This window comes from Idiotropiscis lumnitzeri, chromosome 3 (assembly GCF_059441095.1).
Source record: "Idiotropiscis lumnitzeri isolate Australia: NSW breed Sydney's pygmy pipehorse chromosome 3, RoL_Ilum_1.0, whole genome shotgun sequence".
Taxonomy (NCBI): domain Eukaryota; kingdom Metazoa; phylum Chordata; class Actinopteri; order Syngnathiformes; family Syngnathidae; genus Idiotropiscis; species Idiotropiscis lumnitzeri.
The window spans coordinates 28,245,181-28,262,995 of NC_142393.1; the positions used below are offsets into that span (position 1 = coordinate 28,245,181).

A 17,815-nucleotide genomic window follows, 5' to 3' on the forward strand; every position below is an offset into this window, starting at 1 on the left:
ATTACAATCTGAGCTACCTATTTGCTGTATCCACTCCGCAAATGTTTTACATAGGAGATACATTACTGGGTTTAAGTGTAAACTGCAGTCATGAAAACAATATAGGTTACCTAATCATACCAATAGCAAGGACCGTTCTGTTATTCTCAGGCTTTCCAAGCCAAATTGGTTCTTTAGATTTAAGTAAGGGATTAATACTGCTTTTGGAGTACAAGGTGATGGTTGATATGAGGCTTATTGAGTCAAAACATGGGACAGCTGCAGTTGAAATAATTAGTTGTCAGATAGTCCTTGCCCTCAAATTGACTGTGATTTTATTTTTTTAGGGTTTCGGAGTGCCATTAACCCATTAATTGAATCAATCAATTCGATCTGTCATTGTACAATGTATATATGTTCAAATCTAAATTGGCTCATTGTTCTGCTGCTGCAGTCTCAACGTATTATGCGTCTCAGAATAAAATTAATGGTGACCATCAGCCTTCTGAGAGGGCTTCAATGAATGGTGCCAAGTCAAAATTTCTTAAAATAATTATTTCGCTAACGAATTGATCTTTTTGGAATTGAGTACCCTGTCGATTAGTCCATCAATTACTTTGGTGTTGTTATTTTATTTTTCTGGAAAATGTCCGACAATGATAAGCATACAAATAACACTTAAGTTTTCCACAGTTGATGGATATTATACTCACTTAGAAGTAAACAACATTTTCATATTATTTTAATATAAATCAGTATCTGGTGGACGTGAGGACTTATGGAAAACATAATTAAATGAATGAAATGATTGAGCTGCTACTGTCACACTCGCTTCATCTTTATTTCTTGTTCGTACGCATATCTGTACACATTTCCCGCTATAATCACGTCACTTCACACTTACCAGTACACTGGATCTCTGTACTTAGCGATGTGTTGGTAAGAGATGCAGGGCGCAAGCTCTGCTAAATTAAGTACGATGAAGATGTTGTAACTTGCACCGAGACAAGTTTAACAGGGTGCGACGATTTAGTGGGAGATGCTTGGCTACTGTAAAGTTGTGATTGGATGGAGTCTACAAACACCTGGAGTGTGTGATAAATAACAATGGTGAGATAGATCACATTTGCCAGTGAGTTAAAAAAAAAAAAAAAAAAAAGCTACCTTTAGTAGAATGCACTGGCCGACCTGTGTCATGCGTTTGCTTTCCTGCGTTCCTGTCTCCAAATTTTGCTTTGCAGTAATTACATAAAACATTTTTTCCTTTTTAGTATGAATAGAACTTACACCTTGAGCATATTTTTTCTTTCCGCAAATAAGTGACTTGCAGATCTCATGAGCTCATGCATGAGTATGAGTGAAATATTATATTGTAGTACAAAAGCTTGTTTAAAAGGCTTTAAGCGACAAAAAGACAGGTGCACTTTGTGCCATGTTTAACTGCTCGAATGGGATTGAATGATGACGGAAAAAACACATTGGCAAAACTCCAACAAGTTCACCAAAAACGAAACAAAGCGTTACGTTTGTAAATTTCCATCCATCCATAATACACAATCCCTTCAGTAATGGAAAAAGATGAAGTAGTACTTATAACCGCATACCTTCAGCTGAGAAAGCGGCCAACAAGGTTAAAAGTATGATGCGGTAATCTAATATATTGCATAATCTTTATTAGTCCCACCATAGGGAAATTTGCATTGTTTCGGCAGCCATAGATAGTCCACACAGGAAACATAAAAACAGCATGGAAGAGAAGAAATTTGCAAAAGAAGTACCATAATTTAAACACACCTGGTTAAAAGTCGCAACTGCTAAATTTAGCTGTAAAAACTAATTTGTACATACATGAGCCGCTTTGTATTAATAGCTGTGGGTATTTCCAAAGATAGAGGTCACTAAGATGGATTTTTTTTAAAAGAATGTACTTATCATCACATCAACATTTTCCCCCCCAAACAATGCAGAACACAACTAGCTACACAGAAGCGGCCCAGAACCTTTCTCAGTCTCTCTTGTTGTCGTATTCGGCAAATTTGCTGACAAGCTTCACCACAGAGCATTGCAGCGCTTTGAAAGCTGTTTGTTACGTATTTGGGAGAAGCAGAGAATGTCACTATGCTATGCTCATCATCCATGAGAACGCCCAGTCTGGTGCAGTACGGTCTGGCAAATTCCCAAACACGGTCAACGAGACTTGCAGCGGCACAAAAATAAAGATGCTCCGAGTTTCATGCCAAGTGCACGTGTAGTGTCAACGAAAAAAGCAGTTAGATTAACATGATTCTAAACGTATTTCAAAACATGGGGTGTGATACAATTTAAAATGTAACAATTCAGTTTGGTTTGGGTTAAATCAATACTGGTTTTCCAATTTAGATCATTTTTCATTATGTCCCTTATATATACATTGGATGGATGGAGACATGGTCACTGACTGTCAATTATCTCTGTCTTATCTGGACAGATTTTTAGGCAGCGTTTAGGCAGTTGCTCGACAACTTGAGTTCCAACACATCGATTATTTCCATTCGATTATTAGTTAAATGTATTGTGCCACTTCAAATAAGTGCTCAGCACAGTAAATGTGCAATACTGTAGAGGAGACAACGATTTGAGTTATTTGGTCAAATGGCATCTTCTGGATGAAGGTTATGGAATAACACAACAGGCAAACAAACTGTTTTCCATGACTGACGTCATTTCTTGTTAATATGTTGCGATGACATGAAATAGTTTGGCATTTGCCTTTTTAAAAAAATAACTCCTTCTCTGCATGTGATCCATGGCAAAGTGTCATACACCTGTCAGATTCACTTTTGTCAAATGACATCCATCTGTTGCAGTTCACCCCTGCGCAAAGCAGACTGTCACTGTGTTGACGAGAATAAAAATAAATGCTTTGACTCAGATTTTTTTAGTCCATGCACTGCCACATTATCCATTTTTGTTAAAATTATTTCGAGATTTATGCTAACCTTATTTACTAACTACCACTGATCAAAACAGAACACCTCACCATTCCTGAAACTATTAAATAACTGCTTATTAATGAAGTGAAAATTAGCTGACCCTCCTGACTTTTGTTGCTCTTGTTGTCGTCTTCAGCTTAACTTTTAGATACTTTGTGTGTTGCCCTGCACAGATGCTAGTTCCTCCCACTCACAGACACTGTTTGGTGTAGCAGTTACAGTCAGTACAGCTCAACGCCCACACTCGCCCACACACACGCACACACACACACGCACACGCACACTCTTCATCTGCATCATGCGGAGGTGCGCGGTTGGATGGGTGGGAGAAGCTGCTATCAAAGGTGCACTAGCGGGAGTCAATGAGATATTTTTAGGTCTGCGACAGTCTTCGTATGCGTCAATGATTATGTGATTTTTTTTTTTTTTTTAGCATTTTGTCACCAGTATTGCCAACCATACAAAAGGCCAGTCTAATGGGAGTAAGGTCAATTTTAATCATTTCACTGCCAGACAGATGAAACAATTAAGTTATTATCAGCTATTATATTATATAATTAGTTTATATTATTGATTAATTTCAGTCATGGTAATGCGTATAATGAATAAAATGAATCAATATTTCCCCATGTGTTAACATAATTGAAGTGGTAGTGGTCATATATTACGTCAGCCTGGTACGATGAAGATCATCATGGTGCAGTGCAGGCAAAAAGCAAGTGGATCCAAGAGCACGGAAGTCATGCAAAGCAAGGCAGTAGTGCACAGGCAGAAAAAGTTTAACAGAGATCTTAAAGTCAAGTATCCTTGGCTTACAAACGTAGGAACCTGAAACGTATGTCTGCCTAAAACCAAAAGATAAACAAAACATAGAACAGAACATGACACGGAAGGTAGTCAAGTTTAATTATGGCAGGTTTTGAAATAACATGTTGGAATTGATTTCTCACACTAAAATGAATCTCAATAAGATGGTATGACTCCCTCTTGCCACCTCACAAGTGAGCAGTTGATTGGACCAGGTGGCTTTGGCCTCAGACCGTTACGTTGAAAATTGTTGTGAATTTACACAATTTTCAAGCTGGTAGAACAGAGAGGAAAAAAATAGAAATGCGATTACTGGCTTAACAAGCCATGGAGTGCACTTAACAAAGGGGAGGGAGTTTAATGCATGCAAATATATTGTTTGAACTGTAAACAATGACGCCATTCCCAGCAATGCATATTAAATTGAAATATATGTAATTCTTTTAAAGTGTTTTTTATAAATTATGCAGATAAGATTCATATTGAAAATACTGTATGCTCATTTTTAGCACAATCTTCAGTATTACAACTAATTATTATAGTTGTGTGTGCATGTGCGTGTGTGTCTGTGTGGACTCATGAATTGGGTGTTGTTACCATGGCAATGCATCCAACCTTGGCCATGGAAACATGGAAATACAATGTTTCCCTGCTTGCTCATTGAGTCAGTACAGATGTTTTTCAGTCATTATTTAAAGATATAAGTGTATTTTCTCTTCCCATTTCTCACAGGTGCCTACCCTCGGCTTTCTTTGAGCTTTAAACTTAAGAGGAACATCGGCTATTTCATTCTGCAGACGTACATGCCATCCATCCTGATTACCATCCTCTCCTGGGTATCCTTCTGGATAAACTACGACGCCTCGGCAGCCAGGGTGGCTCTAGGTGAGAAGCGCAAGCAGCTATGTTAGTTCTGCGGCTATTTGGCTCACGCCGATGAGGTCAGGAGCTATTTGGAGCCACCAAAGCATGTCGGCACGCTCCTTAATGCACTGCAAGAAACGAGAAATCTCCATCGGTCATGATAGCAGAGGTTTGCACCAGGGAATAATTTGGAAATGCGATGCCTGAAAGGAATGAGGAGCAAAAGTTTCTTGCTAGTCATGACAAAAAAACAAAGAAGGTTTCCGTTGGTTCAATTTACGTGAGCGTGAAAGCTGTTCCAGCTCTCCTTCTCTCTGCACCACTTGTCTTGTTTTCAAAGGCTCTCCAGGTTGGTTGTTTGCAATTCATGACACGCGACAGTCTAGGCGAAGGGAAAATAATGAAAAACATACATGAGGGCTGCCAGATCATGATTAGAATAATATTTATACGACATGAATTGATCCTTCACCGATCTTCTGCGCATCCTTTAAAAACCCATCACAGCAAGTTGACAAGGCTGAATTACAAAGCAGATAAAATTGACCCAAAGCCCCGGTCCCCTGAGTGGCCCCCCAAGCGTCAAATTCACAGTATGTCAGTTGGTTTTTGATCATTTGAAGGCAGGAATACAATAAAGTGCCACGCAGGGCCGCCACTATTTATCTAGCTTGCTTGCGTGGATTATTGATCAGGTTAGCCTGATACAGAGATTGGAAGGTGGAATATGCTCTCCTCTCTCTCTCTGCCTCCCCTTGTATATACAGTTTATGTCTTCACATAAGCAGGGTTGCCAGCATCTCCTGAATGTAACTAATAAAGTAACGTGTAATATAGCTTACATAATATTTACTTTTAAAATCAAGTATTCAGTGAACTAAGTCATTGTTTCGAGGTAACTATGGTAACACAGGTTATATCCCCCCCCAAATTGTAATAATCACAGCTCCATATTGTGCATTAAAATAAGTGACTGCATTCAAAAAATACAAAGCCACCAATTCTAATATTTCGAGCACCGGAACTACATTATCATTCTTCCAGTGTGAGTTCTTCCTTCATTCCTAACCTTAACACATCACACCACTGTTTAGAGAGCATGCTTTGATCCTTTGCCTTCCTCCAAAGGGTTGGTCACACTTTGATTCGTAGTATAACCATGAATTTGCCTACATGAGTTTGTTTTTGTTGATTAAGGCATGCATGGACTACCTGCTCATTAATTAATGAGCGCCTGTGTGAGTTTGTTTTCTTTTCTTGGAGGAGGCTTTGTGCAAGCGTGAGGTGTTCCTGGAGCTGGAATAGCCGTAGGGTCCATTCACAATTTCTGCTCGCTTTTCACCTGCTTTCTGCAGTGTGTTAATGTGTGGAAATGCAAATACCTGCCTGTAACATAGGCGTAATGATTGGGTTTAGCGATGCAATTGGAAGGGAAAAAAAACAAAATGTTTGTTGGGAGAATCTGACTATGAGCAACTGTCAGGCTTTGTAAAGCTACAATTGACCCAGCAGGTGCTGTAATCATTTTAAAATCCATTTCCCGCAGTCAAGCCCTTCATTCATAATCATGTTAAAGTGTGGGCATTAGCTACAGTTGGCAATAGCACTGCTTTTAGTGTAATGTTAGACAGACATACCTTTGACGCACACCTCAAGACGGTCCCTTGGGTGCCTTTGAACATGCGCTTTGAAAGATGTCTGCAAGGCTGCCTGTGTTTCGCAATTAGCACCCAATGCAATTTGACACATTTTATTGCGTGCTTCATCGGATACTTTGTATTTTTTTGATCGTGATAAGCCGGGCTGCTAATGGCACACAGCCGCCCTTGATTAAAGAAGATTTGATTGCTGTGCATCTTTGTCTGCAGCTTTTATGGCTGGAAAAAGACTCAAGGACATATACTGTAACATAAAAAAGATGTGCTGGGGGAGGGGGACACTTTGAGCCACCACTAAATGATGGCAAGATGTGGGGTGGGAGGAAAAGAGATAAAGATAAATGAAGAGGGAATGGGGAAGGTGGCGACACAGGAAATGGGTGAAATGAGAGCAAGAATTGGATGGTGACACAATGGGATGCGACAGAGAGAGAAAAAGGCCGATGCAAGAGAAAGCTTATGAAAGTATATTTCACCCGAGAGACTCTAACGACGCGATGAAAGAGGAGGAAGGCCCATGGGCGCGTGCATGGCCTCTTGATTATGTTGTCCAAACAGCGAGGGAAGTAGAAAAAGTGAGGAAGGAGGCGCAATAGCAGGAGGATGAGGAGTGTAATGGCAAAGTTGAACGAACACCCATAAAATAGAAAAATAAGAAAAAATAACAAAAGCAATCACAGGGCTGAGGTTTGGTGGTGCAGAAGATTCGCAGGCAGGCTCGACAGCAATTCTCACACGAGCTTGTGCACATGCTCTTCTTTCTCCTTACTGGCCTTGTAAATGTGTCGATAAATCAAAATAAAGGCTACATCGACCTTACATGTCCCTCGTCCCAAACCACTGACTGTTCCTTGTCTCTTCACTGTATTCTATGACACCCTCCTGAAGCATTGCACCCCGATTGCTGATCGGCTCAATTTGTCCTGGACATGTGCCACCGATTCATCGACAGTGTTTACCTACAATGAAATACGAGTGTTAATGCAGTGCAAGAGGTCTTAATTGCATGCCGTTATGAATCATTTGACACACGTTCAGTTCAAGGTCGTATACGTGACGTGCAGGCGTGTGCTTGCGTGTGTGTTAGTGGTGTTGAAGCACGTTGTCATTTAGTAACCTTAGTGGTTAAGGTTATCTAGCGCTAGCGGCATGAGATTATTCTAATGAGTTATTTCTACACGTTGACCAAAGGGCAGCGGCAGGTTTCAAGGACAGACCTTTGAATTTCAATGAAGTACTCAATTGCCGACTAGTACACATGCTTTCATACCTGTAAAATAGCCTCGTTAATGAAAAAGCCCTCAGGAAAGGAGCATTTTCGATGTCCGCATGTCCTCCAATGCACGAGAAACCGCATTAAACACTAAACTAGCAGGGGAAGGAGCGCCTGGCTATGTTTTCCATTAAACTGTTCTTGTTTCCATAGTAACACCTAAGACATCTGTAGGAGATACGGTAATGTGCTAGCAGGTAAATCATGAGGTAGCACAATCTGTATTGAATGAGGAATCAGCTTGTGCACATATTTGGGTTTGGAACCAATTCTGAGAGTCAAAAATTCACATGAATGTAATCTTAGAATTTTCTGCTCATCACCTAATTCAATACGGCAACAAACGCGGTTTCACCGTGTTTATGTACCTTTACTGGGAGCACCAACACAATAACAATGCAAGGGTAACAACAATGCTTTAATAGGATCTCTATGGTAACGCGTAAACATGCAACAGACACCACAGAACAAATGCATGGATGATACAAGCAGCTCAGAAACTGTGATACTTTGTAGATTTATCAATAAACACATTTTATGAAACTACTTTGTATTAGCAATGTCCTCCTGAAATGTGCCAACATAACAAGACACAACAGAACCAATATTAAATCCATGAATTACTCAAATTAATGCTAAATCAAAAGGTTCTCGCCGCATGTTTTTCCGCGCGGGCTCCCTGCATGGGAATCATTTCGCCGTAAATCCATTTTTCAAATAGTCTCCTGCTCTTCTCTGCGAAATGCACCTTTCTTTCTTGGTTATAGGCTCTTGTGTTGTTCACTCAGTCTTTGCCATATTGCAAAGAAACTTTCCAAATACTTCTATTTTATACTCATTTTAACTAGGTTCATTATCCATCCATTATCTGAACCGCTTCTCCTCACAAAAGTCGCAGGGGGTGCTGGAGTCTATCCCAGCTATTTTTGGGCAGTAGGCGGGGGACACCCTGGAGCCAATCTCAGGGCACAGAGAGACAAATAACCATCCACATTCACTCTCCTACCTAGGGGCAATTTAGAGTGTTCAATTGGCCTGCCATGCATGTTTTTGGAATGTGGGAGGAAACCGGAGTACCCGGAGGAAAACCACACAGGAAGGCCTGAGCTGGAATCGAACCCACGACCTCTGCACTGTGAGACCAACAGACAGCTAACCAGTCGTTCACCGTGCCGCCGTTAGGTTCATTAAGTTTTTTTTAAATTAAATCTAATAAATCTTGCTCTTTGGAAGGTAATCAACAGAGTAGAAGGTATTTTAGGGCTGATTTTTATTTATTTATTTATTTATTTGTGTCTATCTCCCAGTGGCTTGGTACCAAGTGGCCTGCGGTACCAGGTTGCAAACCATTGGCTGGGGACCACTGCTTTTGATTCACTAATTCTTAAAAACAACACCCACAAGTGTGCACTGACAGTATTATAGATTTTTGAAAAAAATAAATTTAGATTTCGAGATATATTTACCAAATTATGACATAGTTCGTTGTGGCCTGGTGCCAGCGATATACAATACTTTTAATTTTTCCTGAAAGTACAAATATGAACAGGAAAACAATGATATGTTACATATACAGTTATTAAGTTATTCTTAATTTACCTCACATGACTAGGTGGAAAACCTATGGTTGAACCGCATCAGGTGTTCTGAGGGTGGTGTTGATAGTAAAAATTAGTTCTTTAACATTTACATCACCAGATGTGATACTAGTGGCATAGTAGTTAACCAGAGTATCTTTATAAAGGCAAATGAGATCGTTGTACATGGACATAATATTACGTCTCTGATAAGTATAAATTTTAGTTGTTATCCATATTGAAACATCTTTGTTTTTAATATTATGGAGACAAAGTCCCAGAAGTAGAAATACAAGTCGCAAACAAAATATCCAAAAACAAAATATATGTGACAGCATGCCAATTGCATACAGAATTTCAAATATTGTCCTAAAATGTTAGTGGAATGCAGGAGGGGAACTTTAAAGGAAACATGTTTTTCACAATTTAAAACAATTTCCTGGTATTTTAACGTCTGTGACATTCATCAAAATACTCCAAGAACCAAGAATTACAGCAGACTTTTCATCTTATTTTTTTTAAGCTTTGCGTGACTCAGGCTGTTTTGAAGGGTCGAGTACAGTTTTTGTTTCCATGATTACTGTGGGCAGAGCTAGTTGGGATGTGATGATGCAAGTGGCTTCTACTTAAGTTTGAAGAGAAAAGCAAGCTTACATAAAGACAGTCAAAAGAATATCATATTTCTATTATGGAGACAGCACTTTGAATTTATCTGCGTCAATCTGTGTGCGGATTTGCCCTTGTGAGGTCTGCAGCAAACTCATCACCAAATAATACCACCACCGTGTAGACAACTTTGCCTCATTTGTCAAAGGATATTTCTGTCAGCTACCACAAACAAAACAAATTTCAACAAAATTTAAGAATTAAAAAGTCACAAGTACATACTTTTTCCTTGAAATCTTATGATGCGAGAGAGAAAAAGATAGTGAGTTACACTTTAGTAGAGCATGAATATGAAATTGCTGGTTCTGAATTGTTTTTACTGGAGCCAACATCCTTTAAGAACAGGAGTGGGCAAACTTTTTGATTGGCGGGCCACAATGGGTTCTAAAATTTGACAGAGTGTTTTGGTAACCTCACCTCATCTGAGAAAAAAAAAATTCATTTAATTTGAAATGAAAACGAACAAATGCAGCAAAATATCTGTCTTTGACACAACACAATATGTAGAAAATAAAACATTAACAAAGTTTTTAATTTTTTTCAAGTTCGGCGGGCCGGATTAAAACGTTGAACGGGCTGCATGTGGCCCCCGGGCCGTAGTTTGCCTACGCCTGTTTTAGACACGTGTCCCTGAAAATGAATAAATCTCATTATCTTTCATAAATGGGAAGAAGAAATGTTGAATCAAAACAAGCAAAAGTTGCTTTTATGAGCTGTATCACAAGCTGTATCACATTTGTGTTCTTCTAAAGGAATCACCACGGTGCTGACCATGACTACTATCAACACCCACTTGAGAGAGACGCTGCCCAAGATCCCCTACGTGAAGGCCATCGACATGTACTTGATGGGCTGCTTCGTTATGGTCTTCCTTGCCCTTCTGGAGTATGCCTTTGTCAACTACATCTTCTTTGGAAGGGGCCCTCAGATGCAAAAAAAGCTGGCGGAGAAGGCTGAGAAAGCTAACAATGAGAGGGCAGCCAAGTATGACGCTGCAAGGGTAAGTTTGACGGGATTGCTCACTCACAGAATCAGTGAATTAAAAATATAATGTATTTTTTTGCTGAAATATCACATTTTGGCCCAGGAAAACAGGCTGCAGAACAGATCAACGACATAATAAGTCTAAAAAAAAATAATGGCATTTTTTTCCCTTCCCGGAGCCAATTGTTAAATCACCTTTCATTCATATTGCAACCCCTTTCAAATTAACTTTTGTTCACTCTTGACAGAAACTGTGAAGAGAAGCCGTTGTGCATAGCTGAACTGGATGACATTTACATTAATTAACAGGCTTCTATATAAACAGTATGTGTGGCTGAGGCTTCAGTATATGACAAAAGCAGTATTGAACTTTGTCGTTTTCTCAGGAGGCAGGTAGTAGGGCTGCATCCCTAAAACGGTCCAATCAGATTAGAGGCCTTCGCCACTCACGTTCGGTGAGTTGTCTCGGTCAAGATCGGCGCCATTGCCAACATGGATCTTTGTTTTTGTTTTGTCTTTTAAACACAAAACAAAAAACATCCACCCTCATCCATGGACTCAATGCTGGTCAGCATGAAAATTGCTCATTGACTTGGATTTTTGCATCGTATTATTTTTCTACGTTAAAAGTAGCGTGGTCAATGTAAAGATACATGTGGAAAATGAGAAAAATAACAAATGAAATAATCCAAAAAAAAAAAAAAAAATCTAAATTACTCTAGACTACCAAAAACTTTGTCATTGCAAATTTGCTTGTTATCGCCATGCATCTTAAAGCAGAAAAACCCTTTGCACAAGAAATTGTAAATAAATCCTTGACAAAGATACAATATATTTCAATCTGATCATCCATGTTGCAATATATAATGCTGCCATAATCCAGTGGTGGGCTGTGCATTTGACACCTAGGCCTTCAGTGAAGTCCTACTTAGTCTGACTTGAATAATTTCCCCTCATAATATGATCATTGATGACACCTCGGCTGGAGAAATAAGATACAGACACACACTTAAAAATGACTGAATGTTAGACCACCTCGGCTCACGAGAGAACTTCTCTTGAAAGGTCCGTCTTGAAACTGGTCTTGAAAGTATAACTGCAATCAAATCACACTTTTCCCTCCTTCGGCCATTGTGGGTTAAAAAAGCGAGAATATATTTTAGATTTTCAAACAATTGCCAGGTAAGAGTTGTTTTTTTTTTTCATACGTGCGGCCCAGTCCAAAATGGCCCGCCACCCTGTACCGGTCCGCAGTCTTCTGGTTTGGGACCAGTTTTACTACATATTACACAGAGGAAAGCACTCAAACAAAAACATAACAACTTATACTAATGGAATCATAACCTGCTTAGTTGACGTAAAAAACAAAAAAAAGGACGTTTAAAATTGTTGGACTTGCTCAGCTGCTACATTTGCATGAACACCATCATGCATTGCTACCGATTTGGTTCCTGTCACCAGCACATCATGGGCATGCAGTGTGTTGTATCTGCTGTGTAGTCAATGAAATTGTTGGGTGATGATGTTCCAGTGCGAGAACCAGCCAGTTATGTCAGTCATTGTTGTGCACGTCTGCTTGGATCTCCCTCATTGACTTCCTGTTAGAGTCTTCAGATTCTGATATTATGATGAGTTCACTAGTGAATTACAGTCAAGACATACCACATTTCATGGCGCTGAATTCTCGGACAAAGAGTTTAAACTGCTCCACTTGGATCCATCTAATGTTAATTATCTCACTCACTCAGGCGGAACCAGGACATGGGAACATTCTGCTGACCACCTTGGAAATCCATAATGAAGTGGCAGGAGGGGAGATCACCACCAGCGTGGCAGACATCAGGAACTCTCAGTCCATGGTGCAGCTGGACAGCACGGCCTCATCACACATTCAATATCGCAAGCAGAGCGGTGGAGTCGGTCCACGTTCCGCCAGTCGTCACTCCCTGGATCGGTCCGCTCAGATGAAACGCAGCAAACTGAGAAGGCGGTCCTCGCAGCTAAAAATCAAAATCCCTGACCTGACCGACGTCAACGCCATTGATCGTTGGTCGCGGATCATCTTCCCCTCGGTTTTCTCCTTTTTTAATCTTATCTATTGGCTCTACTATGTCTGATTGGACAGTTATGTTGTTTCTCTCCATTTGGTTTGCTTTACCTCCTTTTTGTCCTTGCTTTTATACATGCATTGAATCTATCAACGTTAGATTAGAGACTGAAAGACTGAGAGAGTTCTGGACCAAGTCCTCGTCAAATATCTTTTTATATATTTCTGTTTTCTTTTCTGTAGTATGTACTGTAACTGGGACTTGTGGTACTCATTTCCCATAAAACACGGAGACAAAATGCCAGCAATTGATTATATACAGTATTTGCAAAAAAAATATCAGAGTAAAATAAATAAAAAAAAGCAGTATTCTAATCAAAGAAGACAACTTTATACCACATAGGTGATCAGAAAAATGCAATCAATTCCTAAAAATCCATTCAACAATATGTTTGATTGGTACCCTATGCACTGTAAATGCATGTAATGATCTTCCAATGTGGTCAACTTTTACCGACAGTTTCTACTTCAGGATTATCATGAATCTCAGGCTTCCAGGTTTTTGCTATTCTTGGCATCATTTGTGGTGGAGGGGAGGAATGCCAAAACAGCACAAGAATGAACAACACTGCCATTTTATTTCCAGTTTACCTTTTAATGGCTCCTGAAGCAAACATGGAACCTACTAATTTTATCCAATTTGATCAAACTGCCAAGGTTCTCCGGGTGGGATTGTTAGCCACCCAACATTGTCTCACAAACACAGAATAGCCAAAGAAAAATGTTAAGCATTACATTTTTCTTATTCAGCTTTTTCAACTAATCTTCATGAATGTCAGTGTTTGTTACTCATTTGAGTTGGGTTTTTTTGTTGTTGTTTTTTTTAAGTTGGCTACCTTACAAATTGCTCATCTCTCACAGATTGGGTTATGATTTTACTATTTGTCTTTCAAGTGTTCATTTAATTTCCTAACCTTGTCTTGATGCAAAGTGAAACACTGGAAAAAAAACTATGTATATTTCAAAATGTAAATAATATATATATATATATAAATATATGATGTGTGCACAACCCTAAATGAAAAAAAGATGATCAAATAAGCATTGAGTTTGTGATTGTTATGCTGGCATATGTCAGTCTATTTAGCTCCAAAAAAACAAAAAACAAAAAAAAAAACCATCCATTTATTTTCTTCTCCAAAATGTGACCATGCTGAAGTTCCAGTTGATGCAAATGGATTTCAAAGGACTCCACAGTCGGACCACGCAAGCCGTCTGCTAGCGTTGAATGTATCAGATCCATTGTTCTTCAGGTAGAGGATAATGAGCCATGGTCATAGTTTCTTTCCATCTGAATGTAACCCCTTTTTTGCACGAGAGCAGAATGTGAGGGGGGCATGGACACATGCAGGACGGACAGGCTGCAAGCAGGTATTGGAAATGCTTTGACTCCATTGCTGCATGTAGAACTGGATTGTGGCTTAGAATAATCAACCACTTCCAACACATGAATGATAAATCTGAAACATTCTTTGTTTTTCATGACCACGGGTACCCCCACCCTTCCCCAACAAACACTCGCATAGCTTTGTGCATGAACATGTATTAAATAGGAATACTAAGAGATACTTAAGAGTACAACTTTGAACTTGTGACGGTCTTAAAATAACTGAATGTATTGTACTTGGATTGTTGCTGTCTGGCTGCAATTATTTTGAGATCAAATATTTCTGGGGGCGGGTGAGGTGATGCAGTCCCCGAGCTGGTCCTGTTTTCTACTGTGTAGACGAGGCTTCACGTACATGTGAGGTGGTTTTAAGGAATCCTCAAGTTCCAGAAAAAAACATATTTGTACATCTATAGTATGAAAACAGCGAATGAAGGCTCATACTCTCGGGCCATTATTTTCTTTTCTATCAACAAAGTTTATAAAACAAAAAAAACAAAAAAAAAGGAAAGCAAACAAACTGCTGACACCTAAGTTATTGTGTACTGTGCATGCAACAACACATTTGGAGAGACTTTTAGAGAGAGAGAGAAATGTGTGTGTGGGGGGGGGGGGGTGATTCTGCCTCATGAGAGCTTACAAACGCTCACTGTTGAGATGACAGTATGCGTTGTAGCTGACTTGGAAAGAAAAAAAAAAGTCAGGTGTTGTATGGCCTTGGTCCCATAATGGAATGTGAAATGTTCTGTGCTGCCACAAAATGTATTTAGGCTTAGATTTTTATTGTATATCTCTGTATGTTTCTCTTCCTTTTTCAAAAGATGATTATGTTAAATCATCAAATAAATGATATACATTGTAAATGTTCTGTTTGCGAGCCTGCTTGACACTCACAGAAAGTTGACATAATGTCCAAAATAATGTTTGTCTCATAAAAATGGCCCATTACCACAGACCATCAAGTGCAGGTCATGTCTAAACAGGTGGACAGGGGAAATTATCCTTTAACTGTAATGTTAAAATTTGCCAATAACAATTCAGGGTAGACATATATTTGAAAAGAAAAAACTAAAATCACACTTGAATATTGATCTCATACTGACATAACAGTACATATTGTAATGCCATTCAAGGAAAAAGAAATTGTGTGTTTATTGAGCGATGCGTCCAAATAACAATGACAAAACAAAACAAAAATAATAAAACAGACTTGTGTGACCGGCCAATGCAATCATGTATTTGTCTCCGAATATGAGGCAGATACCATTTGACTCATTATCCAAGCCATTCCTGTAGGTCGTAATCTCTGTAGATTTAAACAAATAATATCACCCAGGGCTGAATTGGTACAAACAAAATTAGCCCTGGCATTTTTGTCTTACATCAGCCGCCTCATTAGTGGAGTACTACGGACAATCAATGTATCTATGTACGGTAGTTTACAGTCATCCTAAATCCATTTTTAATTATTGTGCTCATGTGTATACATTATATGTTTACGCACTTGATGGGTACCACAGTTGACGAAGAAAAAGTCTCGCTAAAGGAAGCATACAAAACTAAATAAAGCATGACCTTGATTAGGATATGTGAGCCACTTCCTGCTTGTGCCATCTTACTGCGTTGGAAAATGATTGTGTTCTGGAAGGCTCAAGATGAAACATGGAGTCCAGTCACTCTTTTCTACTGGCTTGAGGAGACAGGAAGAGAGGTAATGATTATTACAATTTAGTCAGTGGCTTTTGTTTTTTACTGAAATACAGCTACAATAAACATAGAACTGTCTGTAAAATGTTCAACATTGGGCAGTGATCCCCAACCATTTTTACGCCATGGACTGGTTCACGGTCCAACTACAATTCCGGTATAATTCTTGATATATATATATATATATATATCCAGTGGTCCGTACGAAGCCGCAGACCACTAGGGGCCTCTGCCTCAGTAAAGCACCCATCCCAGTTGCTAACGTGAGCCTCACTGGCTTCCTCTCAGTAGTGACTGGGACATCTGGTTGCCGCGGGCAGCACTGCTGATCGTTAGTCTAGCTGTTTTGTTTTTCTTTTTCCAAGCATCCCTGGGTGTCTTGAAGGATGCAATATAAATCTAATTTATTATTATTATTATTATTGAAGAAAAACAGGCCTATGTGAGAGAAAGAAGGTAAACACCCAATATATACAAATTTCCTCATTGTCCTATAATGAGCACTAATGGAGAAGCTTGTCGTGGAATTTTCAGATGGTGAAGTGGGCTTAAGTAGAAAAGCCTGGGCTGGCGGCCGAGGAAGTTTACAGAACCTTAACGTCACTAAAAACTGTGACCAGTTGCCACCAACATTCATATGCACACCTCTATGCAATCACACTTTTAACATCTAAAAAATTATTGCACTAATATTTTGGATTTAATGGAGGTCATTTCCTCATGGGAGCTCACTATTGAGAAAAGATCTCATGTCCATAAAATCCAAAACTGGGTCGATTGTTTTGATATTTTCAGAGGTTGATGTTTGCATGTGTAGAGATGTTCACATGAATTTTGGTCTTAGTTGGCTGTGGTTTTCAGACACTACGCGACCATCAACTCCGCAGGATTTTAAATTCAATTCTTCTAAAAATATTTGTGCATTTCTTGATTATGTTAGTTTGAATATACTGTACATATTTTGCTGAATGTCTGTTCTATTTGGAGTGGTACGTGATCCCAAAAAGACTCGATTACACTGGCTCTTACTACACTGAACCAAAACTGTTTTCTGGATTTGTACTGCAGTAAGTCTGCAATTTCACAAATGCCTTTGGCTACATGAAGGAATTTGAAAATGTCTTCATTGATCTTCACAGTTTTTTCACATTCAATCATTCTACCTTTTTGCAAATTTACTAGTCATTACAAATATGCACGGTGCGCATTGGTGGCAGGCGAGATACTGTTGGAATTAGTCGCCAAATAAATGCAAATTACTATGTAATAATGTCTTAATTAACTAAATGTACTCAATGCGTGTTCGTTTTTATATTCAAGAAAGAAGATGTCAAATAAAGACTCAACAACTGAAGTTTCGTTCCGATAGTTTCTTATATTTTCTGGAGTTCAGGAAATAGTTCAAGTCAGATATCAGGGGGGCTTTTTCTTATTCTCACGAGGACCTGCACTCGAGCGAGTACAGTTGGAAAAGATCGCGCAAGGCCGTCCTCCCATTTATATCCTTCTACTAGAAAGGTTTCTCTGCTAAAGGTAATGTAGGTTGGAATCAGTCTACCTCGCTCCCTTCCCTCGCACAGGTCCACGTCCAAGGGCAGGTCATCCCCAGGTTGGTTATTGTCAGGAAGGTTGGTTCCCATCTGGTTGTTCCATGGTTTTTCCTTCCCAAGGCTCCTCTTCCTTTATAATATATGAAAGGGTTGTACTGCACAGTTTATCTGTTAACAGGTCATTAGCGAATATAATTGTGAATCATCCTATTGAATCAAATGGATGTGTTTCAGAAAGGCGTGTCCAGGGGTACTGCCGTAAAAAGTTCAATAATGCGCCTCGT

The 17,815-nt window shown here is 39.3% G+C and overlaps 1 protein-coding gene across 3 annotated transcripts in view; it reads left to right on the plus strand.

Annotated features, from left to right (window-relative positions):
• LOC148340715 (gamma-aminobutyric acid receptor subunit beta-3-like) overlaps positions 1-15,137 on the plus strand; it is a 66,326-nt gene extending 51,189 nt beyond the window's left edge. For 2 of the 3 annotated variants that reach the window (XM_088290829.1, XM_088290831.1), the window contains 4 exons: positions 4,491-4,643; positions 10,549-10,796; positions 11,167-11,235; positions 12,529-15,137. In XM_088290829.1, coding sequence (XP_088146955.1) covers positions 4,491-4,643; positions 10,549-10,796; positions 11,167-11,235; positions 12,529-12,897 — 839 coding nt within the window. In that variant the 3' untranslated portion in view covers positions 12,898-15,137. The remainder of the gene's footprint in view (positions 1-4,490; positions 4,644-10,548; positions 10,797-11,166; positions 11,236-12,528) is intronic. The other variant, XM_088290830.1, reaches the window with a different exon arrangement.
• The last annotated feature ends 2,678 nt before the right edge of the window (positions 15,138-17,815 follow it).